A 24,586-nucleotide genomic window follows, 5' to 3' on the forward strand; every position below is an offset into this window, starting at 1 on the left:
TCCCTAGTGATGCCAAAGGGGCAGCAGCAGGGAGAGAAAGGGGGCGCCCGGCACAGTCACGCCAGAGCCCCTCGGCCCTGCGCCTCTTAAAGAGACAGTGACAGAGGTTAGAACAATTGGCCGGTCCTGACCTCCGCTCCACCTTCGCTAGGGAGCAGCATCGCGCGCAGGGCGCTGCTGAGTGTCACTGTTGTGTGTGTTGCAGGGGCTAGAGAGAGACTGCGCGTGCACACAGATGGGGACACACGCAGAGACAGACACAATAAGACGGGCACAGACACTCGGATCCAGAGGCGGACACACACGCACACTGACATAGGCAGGCACACACACATACACACACACACACAGAGCTTTTCCCACGGCAGCTCCGGATCCCCCGTTCACACAGAAGCTGCCGTCACCCCCCGGCACTTCATTTCCCCCCAGAAGTCGAATCGTGGCTGCGGTTCGTTGTCTTCCCCCCACTGGTTACAGAAATGCCGGGATCTCTGTGGCTGTGTCTCTGCGCGCTGCCGCTGTTCCCAGGTGAGCTCCGGGCAGAGGGGTCGGGGCCTGTCTATGGGACTTTCCTCGCCCCGTGACTCCCTCCCAATTCTCCCTCTTCTAGGTTCGGTGGCGGGGAACTCGCTGACCCAGATCCCGGCTTCCCTGCCAGCCACGGAAGGGCAGCGGGTGGAGATCAGGTGTCAATACAGCACCTCCTACAGCAACTACGCCCTGGACTGGTACCAGGAGCTGCCGGGGAAGCAACCCCTGTTCCTGCTGGGCAGATACTCCGGTGGCTCGGAGCGCAAATCCGCTTCCTTGGCACGCCGGTTCTCCTCCCAGCTGGACAAAGGAGCGAAATCATTCAAACTAACCGTAGACGGGGCGCAGCGGGCTGACTCGGCGGTGTATTTCTGCGCTCTCTGGGATCCACCGTGATACAGAGCGCACCGGGCTCCCGACACAAACTGCCGGAGCGGGGGAGGGGCAGGTGTCTGAAAGGCGGTTCAGTGTAATTCGAGCTCTCAGCCCAAGTAGACACGTTGGGAGACACACTTCAGCCCTCCCGGAAAAACAGTTTTGCCGGACGTGGGCTCCACGAAGGAAATGAGACGCTTTGCAATCTAAGTAGCTAAGACACACGGAAGAAGCAACACACCCTGAATGTTAGAGATGGGCAGCTGAGGGGCAGAGGCGCGAAGTGACTTGGCCGAGGTGACACAGTGAGAGGGCAGGGCCAAGGAACTGGGGTGGGAAGGAGATGTCTTGGTTCTATTAGCATCTCTGCAACAGTCCTGGGAGCTCCTCCAATGCAGGCGGATGAGTCATGTAATCTTACCTTAACCTAGAGGGTGCATCACTCATAAAAACTGATACTAAGACCAGCTTGTGGGAAGCAGACATAGCAGTGAATGTATCTTGTCCCGCAGTAATGCAAAATTTAGGACGGGTTGTCCCTCATTAAATACAATTCATCCGAGAAGTATTTCAGTTACTTTCCCCTCTTCGCTTCGACATGGGATTTATTTATAACTGAGCTATAGACCAGTAGCCGCTAGAACCCACAGCACATCCGAAGAAGTGGGCTGTGGCCCACGAAAACTTATGCTCTAATAAATTTGTTAGTCTCTAAGGTGCCACAAGTACTCCTGTTCTTTTTGGGGATACAGATTAACACGGCTGCTGCTCTGAAACCAGACCTTAGCTAGGATCTCAGGGGCAGCGAGATCAGATCCGGGCCAGATTTCAGGGGCCTGCAGCTGAAATTTCACCGCCAGCGCAGGGATTTGTTCTTGCAGCTCTGCCAGTTTTACTGCGATGGGAACTGGGAATCCCACCCGCAGCTTGTACCGTGTGTCCCGGCCCCATGTGCGATTAGAGCTCAGTGGAGACACGAAGTGAGAGACAGTCTCTGCCCGAGGAACTTACAAAGACATTCGAGCAGACAGAGAACGGATTCCTCGCTGTGTCCTCGTTATACCCCTGGGAACTGAGTCACAAAGAGAGGAGGGGAAAGTGACTGCTGCTGGGCCGGCTGCTACCACACCGCTACCGCGGGCGATTTCTCTCTCATGTATAAGACGGGAGCGTATGCAAATGGAGTGACCACATTTCCTGTTAGACACCCCCGGTGTCCCTGAGTCTGCAGAGGAGACGGCCAGACACGTGTCTCTGCAGCTCACACCCATCCCCGCTTCTCTGCGCGCTCCCTGCAGAATTGTCTCCATAATAGTCACAACAACCAAACGATGATGCTGTGGCTGCCCGTCGCTTTCCTGGCAGCAATTCCCAGAGGTGATTCCCGGCCTGGGTACAGAGGGAAGCTCCGTATTACAGTGGAGATGGTTGAGATGAATAATAATAGATTTTATTTTTGCAGGTGTCCATTCGCAGATTCAGCTAGTGGAGTCTGGGGGAGGCGTTAAAACCACAGGCGATTCTATCAGCATCTCCTGTAAAACCTCCGGATTTACCTTTGGAAACTATTGGATGTATTGGTACCGCCAAGCTCCCGGGAAAGCGCCAGAGTGGATCTCCTACATTAACCCCGATAGCACTGAGGCGGACTATGCCCACTCGGTGAAAGGGAGATTCACCATCTCCAGAGACAACCCCAACAACCTGCTCTATTTACAAATGACCGGCCTGAGACCCGAGGACACGGCGGTGTATCACTGTGCGAGAGACACAGTGACTGGCAGGGAATCTAACCACGTACAAAAACATCCCTTTGCCGTCACATCCCGCTGCGGGGCACAGCCCAGGGGAAGGATCAGACACACACAGATCTGAACCAAGGAGAAAATGTCCCCAGCGCTGCCATCAAAGCGTGGTGGACACGGCTTTTGTGGGGCTGCAGAGACAGGTCAGGGCTCGGGCAGGAAACATGGGAGAGCAGCAGACCCCGTTTTCTTTGCTGCACACCTGCCCTTCTGGGCTAGCAGCGAGCTTCCTCTCTCCCTGACCCAGCCCCTAGGGGGCAGCACCCTGCTCTCTCATGCGCTCCCTCACTTAGATGGATTGCCAACTAGCCCCTAGGGGGCGTGAGGGGTCAGCATTTCTGTGTTGCACCCTGGGTCCCGGGAGAAGTAGGTGGATTCCGAGCTGTGGCACGGGGCAGCCCAAAGGGGACAGGGTCAGATGTCACTAGCTGCCGGCAGATCTGACCTGCCCCCTTGGCTGCCCCCTGCTGCCCCCTCTAGGAATGAAACCCAGTGACAGGACCAGTAGGGCAGGGATCTGGTCTTTCCAGTGTAGGAAGTTGAAGTTAGGCTCCCGGATCCTGATTGGTGGGTTCCCGAAGAAAAGGGCTGGTTTCACAGGCACCAGCTTCCAACGGCTTCAGTGCACCTTGAACTGCAGTACCTGACCGGTGTCCCGGCCCTGTCAGCGGTAATAGTGAAAACTGGCCAGGTGAAAACTCAGCACCCCCCAGTGAGTGAAAATAGCCCCCAACCCCTGGGATGTTAATCAATAGCTCAGCATGGCGGGGGCGGAGTTTCTCTGAGTGCTATTTTAAATGAGGAGGGGTTATGGAAATTATCCTCATGCAGTGACTCTGTTTCCTGGTCGGTCCCACCCGCCCCCTGGCCCTGCGGCTCGCACAGAAGCTCTGTCCGTGCAGGGAGCAGCTCGTGCCCGTCCCCAGCGCGAGGACTGGCCGCAGACGCGCAGAGACGATGCTGTGGTGGCTGCATTTTGCTTTCATCGCAGCAGCGTCCAAAGGTGCTTGGAATGGGGGGGGGGGAATTAGGGGGGTTGTTGATCGGGTGATTGATATTGATTGACCGGAGCGGGGGAGGGGAGATTCCCCGGGAATATATTGGGACAAACGGATTTTGTTTCCGGTTTCATACCATGTATTTGTCTGGTTTGGAGGCGGTGGCCGAAAATCCCCAACGGGTTTTTATTTTCTCATAAATATTTTGGGGAGACCAGAAGTCCCCCCCCCTACAGTAGAATGTGGCTAACGCTGCCGCCTTTGCCCAGACCTGTCCCGAGGGGGTTGTTCCCACCCGCTCTCATGCCCCCAACCCGGTGTGTTCCCAGGGGCCCAGGCGCAGGTGCGACTGGTGGAGTCCGGGGGCGGCGCTGCGAACACAGGCGGCTCCAGGCGGCTCTCCTGCACCGGCTCCGGATTCACTTTCAGCAGCTACGACATGTTCTGGTACCGGCAGCGCCCCGGGGAAGGGCTGGAATGGGTCTCACGCATCACCAGCAGTGGCGGCAGCACAGATTACCCTGACCCGGTGAAAGGGCGATTCACCGTCACCAGGGACAACGCCAAGAACCAGCTGTATCTGCAAATGAGCCGCCTGGGACCCGAGGACACCGCCCGGTATCACTGCGCTGAGAGAGACACAGTGAGGAGAAGCCAGGCTGAGCTCTGACAAAACCTCGCTGCTTTCAGCCCAGGGGATTCGGGGGCGTCACGTGACTAACATCACCCCCTGAACTCCGGTGTCCCTGAGGCTCTCCCCACAGCCCGCCGCTCACCCACCCCCTGCAGCCTCTGTCTCAGGGGCGGCACCAACGCACCAAGCCGCTACCTGGGGCGGCAAGCTGCTGGGGGCGGCCTGCCTGTCGCTGTGAGGGGGGCAGTCAGGCTGCCTTCTGCCGCATGGCTGCCGGAGGTTCGCGGGTCCCGAGGTTTCCGGACAATTCTGCCGCTTTACCAGAGGACCTCCCCCATGTGCGCTGCCGAAGGCTGCCTGACTGCCGTGCTTGACGTGGGAAAATACATAGAGCCACCCCTCGTCTGGATGGCACCCCCGTGCAGTGTGGTGCATGCCAGGGGGGCAGGGTGTGTGTCTGTGCAAAGAGGGGTTGGTCTCAGAGCCCCGGGCAGGGATATGACCCCAGACACCCGGGTCTCAGAGTAGGGACCTGACCTGGACTCTGCTGGGTTCAGGAGCAATGCTACCAGCGTCTGAAAGGGAAATCGTCTAAGCTGCCCTAAAGTATTCAAGGGAGAATTCAAGGGAACTCAAGGGAATTCAAGGGAACTTTCTGTGACCTGGGGTCGTGGGGAGCCACACTGAAGTTATTCAGCTAGGGTAAACTGCCAAGACACTCCCCCCAACTTGTGGATATTCCAATACTTGTTGAATCTAAGACAGCACAAAATAGCTTCTATAATTCCTTATTGGTTACCCAGAAGGCAAAACACAAACCCTTTAAAGTAACCCAGCCTCAGGCCACCAGCCAGACACCCAAGTCAAATATGATGAAATTACTAAAAATCTTATTTGTTTTATTAAAAAATTCTACCAGTCCCAAAGGATCATACGCATTACTTCCCAAGTTAATTAATATTCTAGATCTTACCCAAATACAGGCTTACAGCCAATTCTTATTAAGTAAACTGAAATGTAATAAAAAAGATAAGAGAGTATTGGTGAAAAGATCAGCATACCTACAGAGATGAGCACAGTTCTGAGATCCGGCTCATAGTAGAGATGGTGAGCCTTGTAGGGGCAAAGAGTTCTCTCCGAATTAGTCCATAGGTTATAGTCCAATGTCCATACTCAGGGTGATCCAGACGGCACTGGAGGGCTCAGTAGGAGCGCAGAAGCAAGGCTGGCAAAATACCATGAGTATGATCCTCTGAGTATGGACAGTAACTTGCTATCACTTTTTTTTGGGGGGTGGGGGGGGAGGGATGACATCACAGCCTGAAATATTTTCAAAGGCCCCCAGCAAAAAACCAGCATGAGAGCCCCTGTCTGACCTTCTGCTCATTGCAGGCCACAGAAATTCCCCCACCCGCTTGTAGGTGAGTATTGCAGCTCACAGGGCTGCTGTCAGGACAGGGTAGCTACTGATGCTAAGCACTGTCTCAGTGTGATCTATGGACTTGCGTTTCACACGTCTCTCTGTGTGTGACAGATGCAGATCTTTAACATCTTGTCATCGCTCCAGCTGTTTTGGCCACAGTGGGTATGTTATTTTCAGTTCAGTTAAATAAAATAAAACAAGCGAGATTTGTGAACTTCGGCCAAAGCCCAGTCTCCCTTGTGGCTTTAACTCAAGTTGCTAACCCGAGTTTGCAGAACTTCGGGGTTATTTTAACCCCAGTTTACCACACACCTCTCGCCCCCCCAACTTCTTATTCGTTGCAGACAGGTGGGGAACAGCAGCCAAATGGCTGGTCTGACGCTGGCGCTCGGCGCGCTGGTGTGTGACTGTCAGACTTCTGGGGAGCACAGGCCCCGGTTCTTAGCTCTGCCCCTCGCCGGGCTTCTCCGGGAATTCTTTCACAGCGGATCGTGGGAGAACGTGTCTGTCCTTCCTTGGCATATGCTGTTAGTCCGGCAACGCGCTCAAATAAAAGGTTCCAGAGCCTTTGGTCCGACTGGCAGCGTGGTGGGGAGCCTACTCCAGGAAAGGACCTGTGCCCAATGTTGTCACTCATACTAACCCGGCTGGTAAGAAAATGCCCAGTTCCGATTTGAATTACACGAAGAACCGAACGGCAGCGCCCATAGTCACTGCGGGCAGAATGACAACCCTAGGGTGGTAATGAAGAGCCTGACTGAAAAGACCGAGCACTTCAACCAAGAGATTTGTGTCTCCCGCGAGGGAATTATCCCTGGTCTTCACTGGCCCACACTAAGTGCAAATGTATCTGCTAACGATGAGCGGCGACACAAAGGGAAGTTTCCTACCGCTCCCGCAGGGGCTGGTTTGTCTGTCCTTAATGAAGGGAGCATATGCAAATAGACTTGACTTTGCCACCTTAACGTTCTTTTAGAGTAGTTTTTAATGTAATTTCCTACCTGTATAAAAAATTGAAGAAAAAAAAAAAACAAAGCCTTTCACCTATCGAACCACATTGACTCCACCACCTAATTCTTCAGCAGAGTTGTAATTTTCAGATTTGCGCACTGCTCCTCTTAGCACGCACCTCCATCTGGGTGACCAGTGTGCACCTGCTGTCCCGATCCCTGCCAGTAGGGGCCAGCACTCCGTGTCTGTAGTACACATCCCGACACCCGAGTTATTACTCTGTGTCTTCTATCCTAGTACTTACCACTAGAGGACAGCACTGGTTCTCCTTGGTGCCCCCAATCAGCGTGAAACCTACATTGGCTGCTGGAATATCCGACACTGCCCCCTTCATTGACCCCTGAGGGTGGGACAGAAGGTTCAGCAATGGGCCGGAGATACATTATTAGGGAAAGATGCTTTAGAATGTTTTTTTGTTTGTTTCTTTCCCTGCTAGGAGATCGCCGGGTTCACAGCACTGGGTTCTTGGCGATTCGCTCACGAGAGCACCTTGTAATGGCAAAAGGCAGGAAAAGTGGCCTTGTCATTCTGTAGTACAAAGCATTGAAACCGGGCCACTCAGTGATAACACAGGAGGACCCGGGTTTCTAGACAAGTCCTCGTCCCTCAGCGATATGTCTCTGGCTGCATACTCAACGTGGGCAGAACAAGAAAGAGACACAACATTTGGAGACATGGTGCTCAGGCGACGGGGTGTTGGAGTACCCTCCCCCCTCCCTTCTTGTCAGTTGGAATTGACACTCGCCTATCAGGTTACAGGATATGTACACTGCTTAGCCGCGTCTCCTGCAGGGCCGGCTCCAGTCACCAGGAAAAACAAGCACATGCTTGGGGCAGCACCTGGTAAGCGACAGAAGGACTGTGGGGAAGGGGATGTTTTTAGTGTGGACAAGGAAGTGTGTAGTTTTCATTCTTATTAATGGGTGGACATAAACACTGAGGGGAATCTGGGGTTAACGGCCAGGTAAAGTGAAAACTGCAGACGGCCTCCTCTGTCAGAGGTTACCATGTGTTAGCTAATGCGCGTTTTACAAATAGCCCTGGTTTTGTAACTAGTGAGGAAAAGGCTAGAGAGGCTGACAAGAAGCCACACCCAGAGAAAGACAGAGAAGAGACACGGGCATGCACAGGGAAGGAGAGACAGGCCGATCCGGAGGAACAGGGAGGTCTGGGACAAAAAGTGAGCATCTTAAAATGATAACTGGGCCCATGCAGACCGATAGAGAGTCCCAGAGAGGGGAATGCAGCTGGAAGGGAAGAAGTGCTTGTTTTGCTGTTGAACGGTGCAGACATTTGAGAAAAAAAACAACAAAAGGAAAGGTAAATAAGCAAAAAAACAAACCCACCCCAAGAACAACATTAAGAACGCAACAAATAAACCCCAAAGTAATCACCAAAGCAATTAATCAATACACAATAGGAAATGACGACAAACAACCCTCGCCCCCCCCCACCCCCGGACTAAACGCAAATCAATTCTCAACACACAGAAATCAGTTAACAAACACTTCGCAACAAACACTAACCAATAACAACACAACAGAATCAACATGTGATCCTGAATGTTTATTTAAATTCATTGCGACTCTTTTAGGGGTACACAATTTATTTGAAAGCATGGATACAAAACGTGCAACAAACATAGCCAACAAGTGCAAATCAGTTTTTAGCATGAGAAAACCCCTCTTAGAGCAACGGAAGATCTGTTGCTTTAAAGAATGAAGGAAAGTTAAACTGCAATTTTTTCAAGCTCTCCAGGGTCTAGGTCAGTAAAAGTGTGTGGGAAGGAGGTGAGAGATGAAGAATCGGTGGGGAACAGAGACAGAGAGGGGCTGGGGATTTCAGAGGTGGTGAAAGGATAGGAAAGTCTGACTTCTTTAGCTGTTTTATTGGGATTTGAGTGCCTAACTCCCTTAGGCAGCTTTGGAAATCCCAACCAAGACCACAAGGAGGGCATGCCGGGTAAGAGAAAGAGACACAGACAGACAGAGACAGTGTGTGTGAGAGGAAAAGCACCCACACAAGCAAGGAAAAAGGAAATAGGGAAGTGTTATTTACTCCTAAAAACACAAGAACTAGGGGTTAGCCAATGAAATTAATAGGCAGCAGGTTTAAAACAAACACAAGGAAGTATTTCTTCACACAATGCACAATCAACCTAAGTAACTCTTTTCCGGAGGATGTCATGAAGGCCAAAACTATAATAGGGTTAAAAAAATTAAATGAATTCATGGAGGATAGGTCCATCAATGGCTATTGTGTCCCTAGCCTCTGTTTGCTAGAAGCTGGGAATGGGCGACAGGGGATGGATCACTTGATGATTCCCTGTTCTGTTCATTCCCTCTTGGGTGCCTGGCTTTGGCCACTATCAGGACACAGGATACTGGGCTTGACGGACCTTTGGTCTGGCACACTATAGCCCTGTGGTGCCCGTGTTGATCTTTATTCAACATTAAGAAACCACACGGGGAGAGCTGAGTTCCAAATATCTGGATGAAGACGTTCAGCGTCTCGCTAATTACCTACACTGCTTCTCTGGCAGGGTCTGGTGGCTTCTGCAGCAGAAGACAAGGGAAACCGCTAGAGGGCTCCCAGTCTATTTATAGAGATAACACCCGGGCAAATCTCTGTGTCTGCGTATGAGCTACAATTGGTTACAGGTGTCGGCGGAGGTTTGCAGCCCGGGGCTCACACACTTCAGCCGACTCTCCCGAGCTTCCAAGCTCCGTTGGGTCAGCGGCTGGACTGGAGATTTTTGATACCTTCCAAATGATTAAATGTGTCTTCCTAGCGCTGGCCCTGGCGCCGTGTGAGTCTGTGTGTGTCTCTGTGTGTGACTGTTCGCATTTCTCTGTGTGTGTGGCTGTGAGGGGGGGGGGGGGCAGAAAAAGCCTTTGCTCTCTGGGCATCCCATTCAGTGATTATTTTGGACTCTCCCACCCTTGTTTCTAGGTGCACTTTCCCAGCTGCAACTGGTGGCCTCCGGCCCAGGGGTGGGCAAAGTCTCCGAGCCCCTCACACTGACCTGCGCTGTCTCCGGGTTCTCCATCAAAACTCAGTATTACTACTGGTACTGGCTCCGTCAGCCTCCCGGAGAAGGGCTGGAATCCATGGGATGGGTATATCCATATAACGGGGGTACAGGCTACGCCCCGTCTCTGCAAGGCCGGATCACCATCTCTGCAGACGCTGCGAAGAACCAGTTCTCCCTGACGCTGCGCTCGCTGACAGTTGCAGACACCGCCACTTATTACTGCGCCAGGAGAGACACAGTGACACAGAGACAGGGGGCCTGGGACAAAAAGGGGGCGAGCTACAGGCTTCGCCTCCCGGAGAAACGGCATCTGAATTTTTTCTTGCGGTCCGCTCCCTTCTGCGGTCACTTTAAGTTGAAGGAGACGCTTTGTCAGAAGCAACAGAAGGCCCTGTGGCACCTTTAAGACTAACAGAAGTATTGGGAGCATAAGCTTGTGGGTAAGAACCTCACTTAGAGGCACCCACGAAGCTGCAGAGAAGCAGAGAAGAGGAAACATCTGCGCTTGTGAATGGGCCGAGAGAGACTTTGTTACAGGAATTTTGCAGATTTGGAAACCACCAGTCTGGACCTGAGGTTGCAACAGACTCTCCGTCCGCTCCACAGCTGAACTGGGGAGTTGGTTCAGGGGGGCCCCTCTGACAAACGACTGGTATTTCGTGGCTGCGCTAGCTCTGGCCCATGGGAGGGAGTGTGTGTGTATGTGTGATTTTTCCCTGCTGAGGTAGAGTATTTGTGGGTTTCTGTAACCCACACATCTTCTGGATGTGGTATTCCGTCCCATCTAGGGGCACCAAGACCACTTGATTAGTGAGTCTGCTCTACAACCTTAGCTAAGAGACACGTGATTTTTGGCTCATGGGGTGGAGGCTCATACACTGAGTACCAGAGGTCCCAGGTTCCAACCACGGGGTCTGTCAGTGTTACATTTGCACCTGTGTGTGAGGAGCTGTGTTGATTCATATTTGCAGGAGAGCATTTAGATGAAGGAGTCTGTGCTTGGAGCCAGATCCTTAGCTCCCTGGAGTGGGGAACATTATATTATATTTAGGTATCTCCTGCCCTTTTTGCAGGCCCCCTTTCCCACCTGCAGCTGGTGGAGTCGGGCCACGAGGTGGGGAAGGTCTCAGAGCCCCTCACCCTGACATGCGACGTCTCCTGGAGACCGGATTTTCTGGCCAAGGGCCTGAGTTTATCGGGCTGATGTACTATGATGGGGAAACACCTTCCATGCCGCCTCTCCAAAACACAAGGAGCATTTCCAGAAATACCTCCAAGAACTGGGTCTCCCTTTAGTGCTTAAACTTTCCCTTTTAATTTAATTTGGATTTGGGCGCCTAACCCCCTTAGGCTCTTTGGAAAACTCGGGCAGGGCAGGGCGAAAAGGCAGCTTCTAAACAGACAGAGCCAGTGAGGGAGAGAGAAAAGAAACAAACTCACTGTATCAGAGGGGTAGCCGTGTTAGTCTGAATCTGTAAAAAGCAACAGAGGGTCCTGTGGCACCTTTGAGACTAACAGAAGTACTGGGAGCATAAGCTTTCGTGGGTAAGAACCTCACTTCTTCAGATGCAAACTCACTGTATGTGTAAGCAGAGGAACATGGAGAGAGAGAGAAAAAAAACAGACAAACTCACTGCTGTGTGTTTAAGCAGAGACAGAACCATATCCAGAGGGGGGGGGGGAGATTGGGCGAAAGGGGATGGATCACTTGATGATTATCTGTTCTGTTCATTCCCTCTGGGGCACCTGGCACTGGTCACTGTCGGGAGACAGAGCATCCGAAGAAGTGGGCTGTAGTCCACGAAAGCTTATGCTCTAATAAATTTGTTAGTCTCTAAGGTGCCACAAGTACTCCTGTTCTTCTTTTTGTCGGGAGACAGGACACTGGGCTAGATGGACCTTTGGTCCGACCCACTGTAGCCCTGGGCTGACAGTGTTGCTATTTATTCAACATTAAGGAAACCACACGGTGGGAGCTGAGTTCCGATCAGCTGGATGAAGACGTACAGCGTCTAGCTACTTACCTACACTGCTTCTGTGGCAGGGTCTGGCGGCTTCTGCAGTAGAAGTCAAGGAAAACTGCTAGAGGCTCCCAGACTATTTATAGGGATAACACCCGGGCAAATCTCTGTGTCTGCCTATGAGCTACAATTTGTTACAGGTGTCGGAAGAGGTTTGCAGCCCGAGACTCACACTTCAGGCAGCTCTCCCGAGCCCCATCGCTCTGCGCAGGAGTGCAAAGGCTTCAGCCCCAGGCGGGAGGCTGTAACCCATGGACTCGTCACCCAGGGCTGATGCTCTCGAGGTTTGACTTTGGTCCTGGGCTGTGGAGTTCGGGCTTCGGCCCCAGCAAGTCTAACACCATGCATGACGTCCCCATTAAAATATGGTCCCGACCCACAGGTTGAGAACTGCCGCCCTAGATGGAGTGACTGGAGAATTAGCCCTGACGAGACAATGGAGTTTCCATTGAGAGTCAGTCGCATGGACCCCAGTGGAATTACTCCTGCTTTGCATTGAGGTGCAGTCAAGGCTGATTCCCACTATGGCACTTCGAGTGCAGAAGGGGGGGGGGCGCAAGGACTCCAAAAATAATACTTGCCCCCACGCCGGGCAGGTGATGCTGCCACCACCCAAGGGAAAACTGCCTTTTGCCAATCCAGGAAAAACCCTCACTTGGGAAGATTTTTCCTGAGGCCCCTCGGCTTTTCCACCCCTCCCTCGGGGCAGCAGAGAAAGAAAACAAAAGAGAAGGGGAGCTCAACTGTAGTATCCACAAAGGCACAGCCTCTTTACCTCCTCAGACACAGAAATCAAATCATGTTCTTAAAAAGGGTAAATTTTATTGAAAAAACAAATAAAACACAACTGAAAACTCCAGCTGTTAGGGATCAAACACCAAAAACGACTTTCCTGGGGTCCAACTTAAAGGTTACAAGCAAACAAAAACAAAACAAAAGCATCTAGGGTTAGCACAGAGGAATCCACAAGCCCAAAATGAAAAATTCAATCTAATTGCGTCTAACTAGACATTGCTCATCTACTTACATATCTGTGGTTTCAAATGAGTAGTTTCTTGGTATGACGCTGATTTTTATACCTGGCCCAAACCTAACACCATGTTGCTGTCCAGTCTGCTTCGCCCCGACAGACAGAAGACCCCTCTACCCAGCAGTTTTTCCCCATTTGAAAGGGTGCAGCTTCCCTATTGGTTCCCCTGGACAGGTGCCCACTCATTTTAAGCTTCCCTCTTAACCCTTTACAGGTAAGACAATTAGAGAACAGCTACTAAGAAGGATTTTGTAGCTAACTGAATGGCTGGGGAGTTACACAAGGGTGCTTCCCTCTGCCCCATTTATCACAAATGCATAATAAAATAATAACTCACCTTGATTCCAGAGTATGTGGGGCTCTATTTTAAAAGGGATTCAGGCAACTTTGAACGCATTTGGAAATGCCAGGCTGCCTAACGTCTGTTGAAATGATTACGTTTTAGTTGCTCAGATGCTTCTGAAAATCCCTCTAGGCATCTTATGAAAAACGTGGCTCTTATTCCTGATTTGCAACAGGACGAGAGGAGAACCAGCCCAAGTTAAACCAGTGGACTTACTCCTGACTCACACCTGTCCTTTGTTTGCCAGAAGCTGGGAATGGGCGACAGGGGATGGATCACTTGATGATTCCCTGTTCTGTTCATTCCCTCTGGGTCACCTGTCATTGGCCACTGTCGGAAGACAGGACACTGGGCTAGATGGACCTTTGGTCTGACCCAGTGTTGACTTTGTCTTATGAGTGAATGAAGAGAGTCGGGCCTGTTAACTTCATTGAAACTACTCAAAGTGTAAGTCATTACTCAGTATATAAGAACTCATAATTTAGAACACTTTTATAGTGAAACTTTTTTTTGTTAATTACCAGACTTTTAATTTGGAAGGTATATGGTTCAACTAAGTCCAAAGAGAATTTTTTTCTTTAGAATCTCCAATGGGCTCTGTCACACTCGTCTCTGAGCGCCTCACGAGCATTAATCAATGTATAGACACAGCAGCCATGAGTGGTAGGAAGCCACCGCTGTCTGTGCTTTGCGACTGGTATAGGGAGTTAAGAATGATTAGATGGTGGCTTGTGAACACCCTCTTGTTCACGAGGGTTTAGAAGAAAATTCCCCTGTAGATAGGTTATTCCTTAACTACTAGGGTCTGGCTTGCACCTTCTTTCTGAGCATTTTGTATTGGCAGGTGTAGGTTAGATGGGCAAGTCTGATTCATTAGCGCACTCCCTCTCTTCCAGTCACACCCGGATTACTTAGCAGTGCTGGCAATAGAGGTTTGCAAAGGTGCCAAAGGGAGTTAGGCGCACAGTGCCCAATGAATTTAAAAGGGTGTTAGGGACCTCACTTCTTTAAGCAGCTTTGGAAATTCCCAGTCTGAAGACTTTTTTAACCACAAGAAAGGGGTGGGTGGAGGGGAGAGAGGAAAGCCGGACGGGAGAAGAGAAATTTCTGAAATGCAAAATCATTTGCCTGCCTAGGAGGATATAAGCACTTGCGGTGATAACTGACATGTAGCTTCAGAGAAAATTGCTGGCACCAACCCATTGCACAAGAGGAAAGGTTGTCAGCAGTAATGCAGTTGTTACATTGTTTTCGGTGTATCACGTGGTGCATCCTCTCAGGTGAGCAGCAAGATACAGCCTCTTGCAAGGTGTTGCGTGTTTCCCCCTTATATATACCAGGAACTGATGACATCAATGGGACAACACTAAGCTAAAGCTTCTCATATCGGCTGGTTATTTTCTAATTGCCCCCTGCATCTGCCCTGAAATGTCTGTTGCACATTAAATTGACCCCCTGGTTGTATGTGATATAACAGTATCCCTGTTCTGTTCCTTTTACAGGCTGCGGGGCCGCGATCACTTTAACCCAGCCGAGTTCTGCCCAGGCAGAGCCAGGCAGTTCCCATACCCTGGACTGTGTCGTCTCTGGGTATAATATCAATGACCACCATTTGAGCTCGATCCGACAAGCGCCTGGGAAAAGTCCTGTCTGGCAAACAGCCTTCAGAACAGGTTACACCCCCTACATCACAGATGAGTACAAAGGACTGGTTACCCCACGCACCAGCGGCGCCAGTGTCAGGCTAAAGATAACCAGTCTCACAGCTGCAGACACGGCTACTTATTAGTGTGCCAGCGATGCACAGTGATCGCTGCCTGGCTTCATCTCCTACAACATCCCTTGTGGAACTGGCCTCCTCTCACTTAACACATTTTTCTCTTTGCATGAACTTCACCCCTGGCATAAGGCCAGTAGAGGGGCCAAGCATCACTGGTCTCTCACACCAGTGCTCAGAGTACGGGTTCCTTGGGGAACAGGCCTTGCTCTGCTGCCTCTCCAAAGGCAGAATTTTACCCAGAGATTTGTGGCTTTGGTCTCTGGAATTTCAACGTGCGTCGTTCAAATCAACTTATGACCGGGAAGCAGCAACGTTGCAGGTTAGGCCACCAGAGTGGGAATGGTGAGAATTTGTAGATCAGTGTCACAGCCTAGAACAGAACCAAGGTGAAGTGACGCAAGTGACTCCCTTTGTCTGGCTTGTCTGTTTAGACTGAAACCTCTTGGGTGCAAGGCCTGTCTCCTGTGGCGCGTAGGGGCAGCACCCGGCACACTGGGACCCTGAACTTGGTTGGGACCCTTCAGGTGTTACAAAAATGCCAAGAATAGTGACCTGTGGATTTGAACGGGAGAAAGGACCCTTACGTGAGACCGTCCCACCCAGTGTGTTCTGCATCCAGAAGAAATGCTGAGCTGGAGCACTCAGTTGTAAGGCGCGTGGAGGACAGAGTCACAGCTTCTGAAGCCGGAAAAACCATTCTGAGAACATTTTGTCTCTCTGCATGACACACATCCCAGGCATTTCTGTAGCAAACCTTTGTTTGAGCCACAGCGTGTCTTTTGAGCTGCGGTGTATGTATCCGATATTGGTGACAGTACTGGACAGGGAGATGATCTGGACTCCAATTCTAATCTGCCACCAGTCTGCAATGGTTGAGAGTGAACATGAATTCCTTGGTGCAGTGGTCTCCAGAGGGCAGCAGAACCTGGGGAATGAGACAGAGAAGTCTATTGTGTAGTGACCAGGCGGAAGCAGGAAAGGGTCAGGAAGTGGGAGCATGCGGTGCCCTGTACAATGACCGGGAGTTGTTAACGCAGGTAGGGGAATGAGACAGCAATCGCTATACCCGCCATTGAGCAAAGGATGGCAGCAGAGCTCTGAGGGACAGAGATCGAGCAGCTCTCAGTTGCACCTGCAGCTCTGGTCATCTGTGAAAACCACGTGGTGTTTCTCTTACATTTTAAATTCCAGCTGAAAATCTGTGGTTTCTCGATTGCCTGTTGTTTTCTTAACTAACATTAGGAGACAGGAAAATGATCTTAAGAGCTGCTATCCTTGTTGTGCTCTGTACAATTTTAGGGGATGAGAATTTGAATGGAAGACCCTACCAAAATTAAACTGTCTTGCAATTAATAGCTTTGAAGTGTCTTGTTTGTTTGAGGAGTTTTCACCCTACATATGCCTCACTTTCAAGAAAACACTGGTCCTATTTTTAAAGGTAGTTCGATACCAAAAAAGTGGGCTAAGTGCCTAAGTCCCATTATTTTCAAGGGGAGTCAGGTGCCAAACCTTCTTATGCTATTTTGAAAATCCCAGTAGGCGCCTACTTTGCATCATCACGTTCTAAAGACTTTATAAAATCTAGCCCGATTCCTTTGCTAGAAAGAGGGAACTGGAAAGAGGCAGATTCTCGGACGCTGTAATTCAGCGTAGCCAGGCTGACTTCATTAGCACTGCACACAGACACACGACCTCGTGATCCGGCTCCTAATCTTGGCATTGTTTTTTTTTTTTTTTTTTTTTTTTTTTATGTTTCAAAGCAGGGCAATGCTAGCACGGGGTGAGATTCTGTTCCCATTACTCATGTCCAGTAGTATTTTACGCAGTCAGTAACTCCACTGCTCCGGATTCTCCCCTCGGTCACAGTGGGTGCACACTGGAGTCTCTCCTAATTTACACGGGAGTACGCCAAAGGAGAGGAGTCCCATGACACCAACAGAGTTAGTCCTGCCGAACACCATGGGGAATGAGACATGATTCAGCCTCACTGAGTGCAGTGACCTTATTTCTGCTTTACACAAGACTGATTAAGAAGACAATTTAGGCCCATTGACTGCAGTGAAATTACTTCTGCTTTACACTGACGCGCCAGGGAGGGGGAATCTCTGCCCCCCACTGACTCCACTGTTAGTATTCAGAGAATAAGTTCCTATTCCGCACATGTTCAGAAGTCCTCACCATTTAGACGTGTGACAGTGAAACATTTGTATTTTATAGCCAACGCTTGCAAACGTGGTTTGACAAACATCAAAGATAACTTTCGGTTTAGGATCTTCCATGGCTTCCACCTGGGTAATATCTGAGCCCATCACAAACAATGTATTCATCCCCACAAGAGCCACGAATGGCAGGAAACCATTGTTTGATGGGGAACGAAGTAAAAGCAAGACTGAGTGGGTGGCCCAAGGTCTCTGCTGTTTTGAGTAAGCACGTCAACCTTTAACTGACTGTGGATGGGAAGAAAATTCTCCTACGGGTAAGACATCCCATAGGTCGCTACTAGAGTCAATCTCACACCTTCTTGTCAAGCATTCGGTATTGGCTCCTGTTGGAGAACTGAGCTAGACGGACAGGACTGAGCCGTTGGCGCAATTCCTCTGTTCCCATCACGCAGTGAGCACGTGGCCCCGCAGGTAGCAGAAGTTGAGCTATTCAAGGGGGGCTAAGGGAGTTCGGTAGCGATTTGCCTAACTTCAGGCAATTTTGAAAAACCCCAGCCTGAATCCTGCGTCCTACACCATTAGTCAGCGGGTGGGTGGAGAGTAGGCGGGGAAAGGCAGAAGGCAGATGAAGAGCTTCTGAAACGCAGAACCGTTTGCCTTCCTTGAAGGATATAAGAATTTAGGGCGGTAGCTTCAGAGGGAATATTTCACACAACGGCGCTTCAGAGGGAATATTTCACACAACGGCGCTTCAGAGGGAATATTTCACACAACGGCGCTGTGCTAAAGCAAAGATCAGCGGCAGTCATGCTGCTGTTACATTGTCTTTGCCTTATCTCGTGGTGCACCTTGTCAGGTGAGCAGGGAAATGGAGACTCTTGTAGGGTGTTGAGTTTTGTCACATCTCTAAAGAACTGATGACAGCACTGGATAGAGACTCTGGTATTTAAACCAATCCGTGACCCTGGGATGAGTGGAAAACTTAGTTTTGTCTGGGCAGGTCATTTTGTGACTACCCGCAGCAGGGTGTCTTGCCCCTTCCTCTGTCATGCATTTTGGAGATTAGAGGGACCCCTGCTCTGGTCTGATATAATATCTCTCTTCTCTTTCTTTTACAGGCTGGGTGGCCGCGATCACTTTAACCCAGCCGAGTTCTGCCCAGGCAGAGGCAGGGAACTCCATTACGCTGGACTGTACTGTTTCTGGGTACAATGTTAATGACCGTCATATGCAATGGTTGCGCTTTCCCCAGGGGAAAAGTCTGGTCCGGATAGCATCCTTCAGACCAGGTTACACCATCTACATCGCGGATGAGTTCAAAGGACGGGTCACCCCCTCCACCAGCGGCTCCACTGGCAAGCTAAAGATAGACGGGCTCACAGCTGCAGACACCGCTACTTACTACTGTGCGACAAATGCACAGTGATCACTGCCTGGCTTCCTCTCCTACAGTATCTCCCCTGGAACTGGCCTCCTCTCACTTACCACCTCTGCAGGCGGTATTCAAGGTGTGGGCGAACCACTGATTTATATAGAGGCAATGTGATATTTTCTGTCCTATTATCTATCCCTCTCTTAATGATTCCCAACATTCTGTTGGCTTTTTTGACTGCTGCTGCACACTGAGTGGATGTTTTCAGAGAACTATCCACAATGACTCCAAGATCTCTTTCTGGAGTGGTAACAGCTAATTTAGACCCCATCATTTTATATGTATAGTTGGGATTATGTTTTCCAATGTGCATTACTTTGCATTTATCAACATTAAATTTCATCTGCCTTTTTTTTTTTTTTTTTTTTTGCCCAGCTACCAAGTTTTGTGAGATCTTTTTGTAACTCTTCGCAATCTGCCTGGGCCTTAACTATCTTGAGTAGTTTTGGACCATCTGCAAATTTTGCCACCTCACTGTTTACCCCTTTTTCCAGGTCGTTTATGAATATGTTGACAAGGACTGGGCCCAGTATAGACCCCTGGGGGACACCACTATTTACCTCTCTCCATTCTGAAAACTGACGGTTTATTCCTGCCCTTTGTTTCTCTTCTGTTCTCATTCCCGAGGTGGTATATGAATAGGTTTAGCAAAGGGGTGAGCACTGTGTGAAGAATGGCTGATGCTTTGTACAACCCCGACGAGTGGCTCTTTTGGGGTAATGTGTATATGAAAATGGAGCAGCTGTAGAAGATGGACGTCACCGTGATGTGAGCTGCGCATTTGGAAAAATGCCTTTTGACGACCGGTGGTGGTTGGGATACGTAAGATGGTGGAGATGATATACACGTAGGTCACTGTTGTTAGGAGCAAAGAGCTAAGCACCACAGTGGAAGTGTGTAGGGAGGTCACCCATTCAATGAGGTGTGTGTCTGTACAAGACAGTTTGAAAAGGGATTTTGTGTCACAGAAGAAATGGTTAATGACATTGGGGCCATAGCATGGTAAGCGGGACACCAGGATGGTTGGGCAGAGAACTGATTTAAAGGCTCCTAACCGGGCACCAATAATCAACTGAGGAGGCAATTGACCATTCATGATGGTGGGGTAATGCAAAGGCTTACAAATAGCTGTGTATCTATCAAAGGACATCACAGCTACCAGGATATACTCCGAGGTACCAAGGAAGAAATCGAAATAGGTTTGAATGAAACACCCACTGATGAATCTTATGTCAGCACATCAAGCTATTTCTTTCATTGTTCTGGGAAGGATGACCGTGGTGAACCATATCCCTGAGAAGGATAAGTTGTAGAGAAACCAGTACATTGGATTGTGGAGGCAGTAATCACCCCACACCAAGGCTATGATCACCACATACCCCATAAGTGTCAGCACGTAGATCACCAGAAGAAGTAGAAAGACCAGGATTTGGAATATGGAGTTGCCTAGAATTCCTACTGTGATAAATGAGGGGGTGGGGGTAGCATGCTTGTGTAAGTTCCCAACCATTCAGTTAGCTATAGAATCCTCCTTAGCATCGGTACCCCTATTGCCTTGCCTGTAAAGGGTTAAGAGGTAAGCTTAAAATGAGTTGGCACCAGACCAGGGGAACCACTAGGGAAACTGCACCATTTCAAGTAGGGAAAAACTTCTGGGTGTAGGGGTCTTTTGTTCTCTCTTCTGAGTGGGAGACAGGGCAGCAACATGCTATAAGGTTTGGGCCCGGTATAACAGCATCATACCTAGAAACTACTCATTTTAAACCACAGATATGTAAGTAGATGAGGAATGTCTAGTTAGACACGATTAGTTTTAATTCTTCATTTTGGGCTGGTGGATTCCTCTGTGCTAACTCCAGGTGCTGTTGTTTTGTTTTTGTTTGCTTGTAACCTTTAAGCTGGATCCCAATAAAGTCATTTTTGGTGTTTAATCTCTAACAGCCTGAGTTGTGAGATGTATTTTCTTTCTCTTTTCAATAAAATTTACCCTTTTTAAGAACATGATTAGATTCCTGTGCCTCAGGAGGTAAAGAGGTTTGCATAAAAACACAACAGAGAGTCTGGTGGCACCTTAAAGACTAACAGATTTAGTCTTTAAATCTGTTAGTCTTTAAGGTGCCACCAGACTCTCTGTTGTTTTTGTACATACAGACTAACACGGCTACCCCCTGAGGTTTGCATATGTTAATCAGCTGATAAAACAGCTGCGCTCCCCTTTTCTTTTGTTTTCTTGTCGGCTGCCCCAAGGGAGTGGTGGTAAACCCCAGGGGCCTCAGAAAAAATCTTCCCAAGTGATGTTTTTTTTTTTTCTGGATTGGCAAAAGGCAGTTTTCATTTGGGTGGTGGCAGCATTACCAGCCTGAAGTGGCAAGTATTAAATAATTAATTAATTTGGGGAGTCATTGCAGGCTCCCACTTTCTGCACTCGAAGTGCCAGAATGGGCCATCAGCCTTGACACCTACTATGATGAATTCCTTCACTCTGGTTTGGTTCTGAGTCTCCATGGCTTTATTTCTCACTTTGTTGCCTAAAGAAGAGAAGGAAGACACAATCAGCATAATTTCTTATTTACAGTGAAGCACCTCAGTCTACTTTAGGTGACATTTTTCAAAGGAGTAAAAGGGAGTTGTCCAACTGTCCCTGAAATTCAACGGGACTCGTGTGCTAACTCTCTTTGATGTTGTGTTTTTGAATGTAGTAATGGTCAAATAACAGGTTCAAATGGCATTGTTTCCTCAAAGATTATTAATCCAAGATCCTGATGGTATGGTAACATACAAAAGCCAGTAGGAAAACACTTCAATCTCCATGGACATTCAATAACAGATTTAAAAGTAGCCATCCTTCAACCAAAAATACTTCAAAAACAGACTTCAAAAGAGAAACTGCAGAGCTACAATTCATTTGCACACTTAACACCATCAGTTTGGTCTTGAATAGAGACTGGGAGTGGCTGGCTAAGGACAAAAGCAATTTTCCCTCTCTTGGTATTGACACCTCCTCATGAATTATTGGGAGTGGACCACAACCACCCTGACTGAATTGGCCTTGGAAACACTAGTTCTCCAATTGTAAGATAACTCCCTTCTCTTCATGTTCCAGTATATTTATGCCTGGATGTTTACTTTTCACTCCATGCATCTGAAGAAGTGCTTGTTTTTCTCATGAAAGCTTATACCCAAATAAATCTGTTAGTCATTAAGGTGCCACTGGACTCCTAATTGTTTTTGTGGATACAGACGGCTCCCGCTCTGATAGTATTTCCCAGCAGTTTGTCCTGTATTTGGCATCCTCAGTTGTGATCCACTAAGCCACGGTTACAGCAGCTGCTGCTCTCCGGCAACCCAGCTCTGAAGGTAGCGCCGCCGCCAGCAGCAGCCCAGAAATAAGAGTGGCAATACCATGAGTATGCTCCTATGAGTATGTACAGTCGTTTGCTATCACTTTTTGGGGGGGGGTGCGGGGGTTATCATCACAGTATGAAATATTTTCAAAGGGGGGCACAGGAAAAAAAGTTTGAGAACCCCTGTCTGACCTGCTTCTCATTGCAGGCCACAGAACATCCCCTACCCACTTGTAGGCGAGTATTGTAACTTCTATACCTAGCTCACAGGGCTGGTGTCAGGATACCTTAGTTAATGATTATTAGGCACTGTCTCAATGATATCTATGTATTTCTGTTTAATGGTTCTCTCTGTGTTACAGATGCATATCTCAAAAATATTTTAATCGCTCCAGGTGTTTGGGCCACATGGGTATTTTGTTTTCACGTCAGTCAAAGGAAATAAAATAAGCGAGTTCTTAATTGTGATTAGTAAAGATCGGCTGAACCCCAGTTTCTCCTGTGGGTTTTTACTCAAGTTGGTAAACAGAGTTTGTAGAACGTCACGGTTCTTTTAACCCCAGTTTAGCACACACCTCTCCCCGCTTCCCAACTTCTTCTTCCGTGCAGACAGGTGGGGAACAGCAGCCAAATGGCTGGTCTGACGCTGGCGCTCGGCGCGCTGGTGTGTGACTGTCAGACTTCTGGGGAGCACAGGCCCTGGTTCTTAGCTCTGCCCCACGCCGGGCTGCTCCGGGAATTCGTTCTTAGCGCATCGGGAGAGAACGTGTCTGTCCTTCCTTGGCACGTGGGTGGAAGGGCTGTTAGCCCGGCAACGCGTTCAAATAAAAGGGATCCAGATTCCTTTACTCCTCCATTGATCTGACTGGCAGCGTGGTGGGGAGCCTACTCCAGGAGAGGACCTGTGCCAAATGTTGGCTCTGGTGCAACCCGGGCTGGTAAGAAAATGCCAAGTTCCGACTTGAATAACACAAAGGAACCAACGGAAGCGCTCACTAGTCACTGCGCGCAGAATTGGCAACTCCAGAGCGGTAATGAAGAGCCTGATTGAAAACACAAGCGCCTCCACACGAGAGATTGGTTTCCCCGGCCAGGAAATTATCCAGCCCCCCACACTAAGCCTCTGGAGTGTAAATCTTTCTGGTAAAGATGAGCAGCTACACAAAAGCAAGGTTCCGGCTGCACTAAGGGTTGATTTCTCTGTCCTTAAAGAAGGGAGCAAATGTAAATGAAGCGACATTTCCTGTCACACCTCCTCCGTGTCCCTGACTCTGCAGGAGACAAAAGCTGCAGCCCCATGTGTCTGCAGTGAACACCCACAACTCTCACTGGGGAATTTTCTCCGAACTGAGCAGACGAAGATGCTCCTCTGGCTGCATGTTGCTTTCCTGGCGGCACTGCCCCAAGGTGATTTCTGGCCTCAAAAGACCCGGGGAGCTCAATGTAATTGTGAACAAGGCTAAGATTTTTCTCTGTTATGTCCTCAGGGGCCCATTCGCAGGTTCAGCTGGTGGAGTCTGGGGGAGACGTAAAAATGGAAGGAGATTCTATCACATCTCGTGTAAAGCCTCCGGGTTCACCTTTGGCGGCTACGGGATGCACTGGTACCGACAGGCTCCCGGGAAAGGACCCGAGTGGGTCTCCTATATCAGCTGGGATGGTTCTGACACGGATTATGCGGACTCAGCCGAAGGGCGATTCACCATCTCCAGGGACAACCCCAGCAACTCACTGCACTTGCAAATGAAGAGACTGAGAGTCGAGGACAGCGCCCGGTATCACTGTGCCACACACAATGAGGGGAAGCTGGTGCGAGCTCAGACAAAAACCTCCCGTTCCTGTCACAGCCCCACGGAGGAAGCACGTCACACCTCAAAGTTCAATCACATGGATTTTAACCAAATAGAAAATCTCCCCAACTCTGCAGTCATCACCTAGGAAACTATAATTTTTGGAGCCCAGTGAGGCTGCAAGGACATGCTAAGGCTGAGGTGCATTAGGAAAACTGCAGCCTTAATTAATTAATAAGAGTGGTCTGGGACTTTTCATCTTGGAAAAGAGACGACTATGGCGGGATCATGATAGAGGTCTATAAAATCATGACTGGTATGGAGAAAGTAGATAAGGAAGTGTTATTTACTCCTTCTCATAACACAAGAACTAGGGGTCACCAAATGAAATGAACGAGCAAAAGGAAGTATTTCTTCACAGAACACACACACTTGTAGAACTCTTTGCCAGAGGTTGTTTTTGAAGGCCAAGACTATAACAGGGTTCATAAAGAACTAGATAAGTTCATGGACGATAGGTCCATCAATGGCTATTAGCCAGGATGGGCAGGGAGGGTGTCCCTACCTCTGTTTGTCAGAAGCTGGGAATGGGCGACAGGGGATGGATCACTTGATGATTCCCTGTTCTGTTCATTCCCTCTGGGGCACCTGGCACTGGCCACTATTGGGAGACAGGATAGTGCGCTAGATGAACTTTTATTTCCCAATACTCCCTCCTCTCTCTATCTCTATATACCGCTCTCACTATCTATTACCATACTCTCTCTCTCTCTCCCCATCCACCCCATCCATCCATCTATCTATCTAAAGACAAGATGGGTGCGGTAGTATCTTTTATTGAACCAACTTTTGTTGGTGGAAAGAACAAGTTTT

General features: G+C 49.4%; 1 pseudogene and 2 gene segments (V, D, J or C); 2 read left to right on the forward strand and 1 right to left on the reverse strand.

The window, feature by feature from the left end:
* The first annotated feature begins 479 nt into the window (after nucleotides 1-479).
* LOC128846182 (T cell receptor delta variable 1-like) lies at nucleotides 480-927 on the forward strand. The segment is given in 2 exon segments: nucleotides 480-528; nucleotides 611-927. Coding segments are annotated over 2 exon segments (366 nt in total).
* Nucleotides 928-3,631: 2,704 nt separating this feature from the next.
* Nucleotides 3,632-4,379, forward strand: LOC128846183 (Ig heavy chain V region 914-like). The segment is given in 2 exon segments: nucleotides 3,632-3,714; nucleotides 4,039-4,379. Coding segments are annotated over 2 exon segments (387 nt in total).
* An 11,275-nt stretch (nucleotides 4,380-15,654) lies between these two features.
* Nucleotides 15,655-21,084, reverse strand: LOC128846184 (olfactory receptor 6M1-like; annotated as a pseudogene).
* Nucleotides 21,085-24,586: the final 3,502 nt, after the last annotated feature.

The sequence above is a fragment of the Malaclemys terrapin genome, chromosome 12 (assembly GCF_027887155.1).
Source record: "Malaclemys terrapin pileata isolate rMalTer1 chromosome 12, rMalTer1.hap1, whole genome shotgun sequence".
In the NCBI taxonomy this organism is placed as follows: domain Eukaryota; kingdom Metazoa; phylum Chordata; order Testudines; family Emydidae; genus Malaclemys; species Malaclemys terrapin.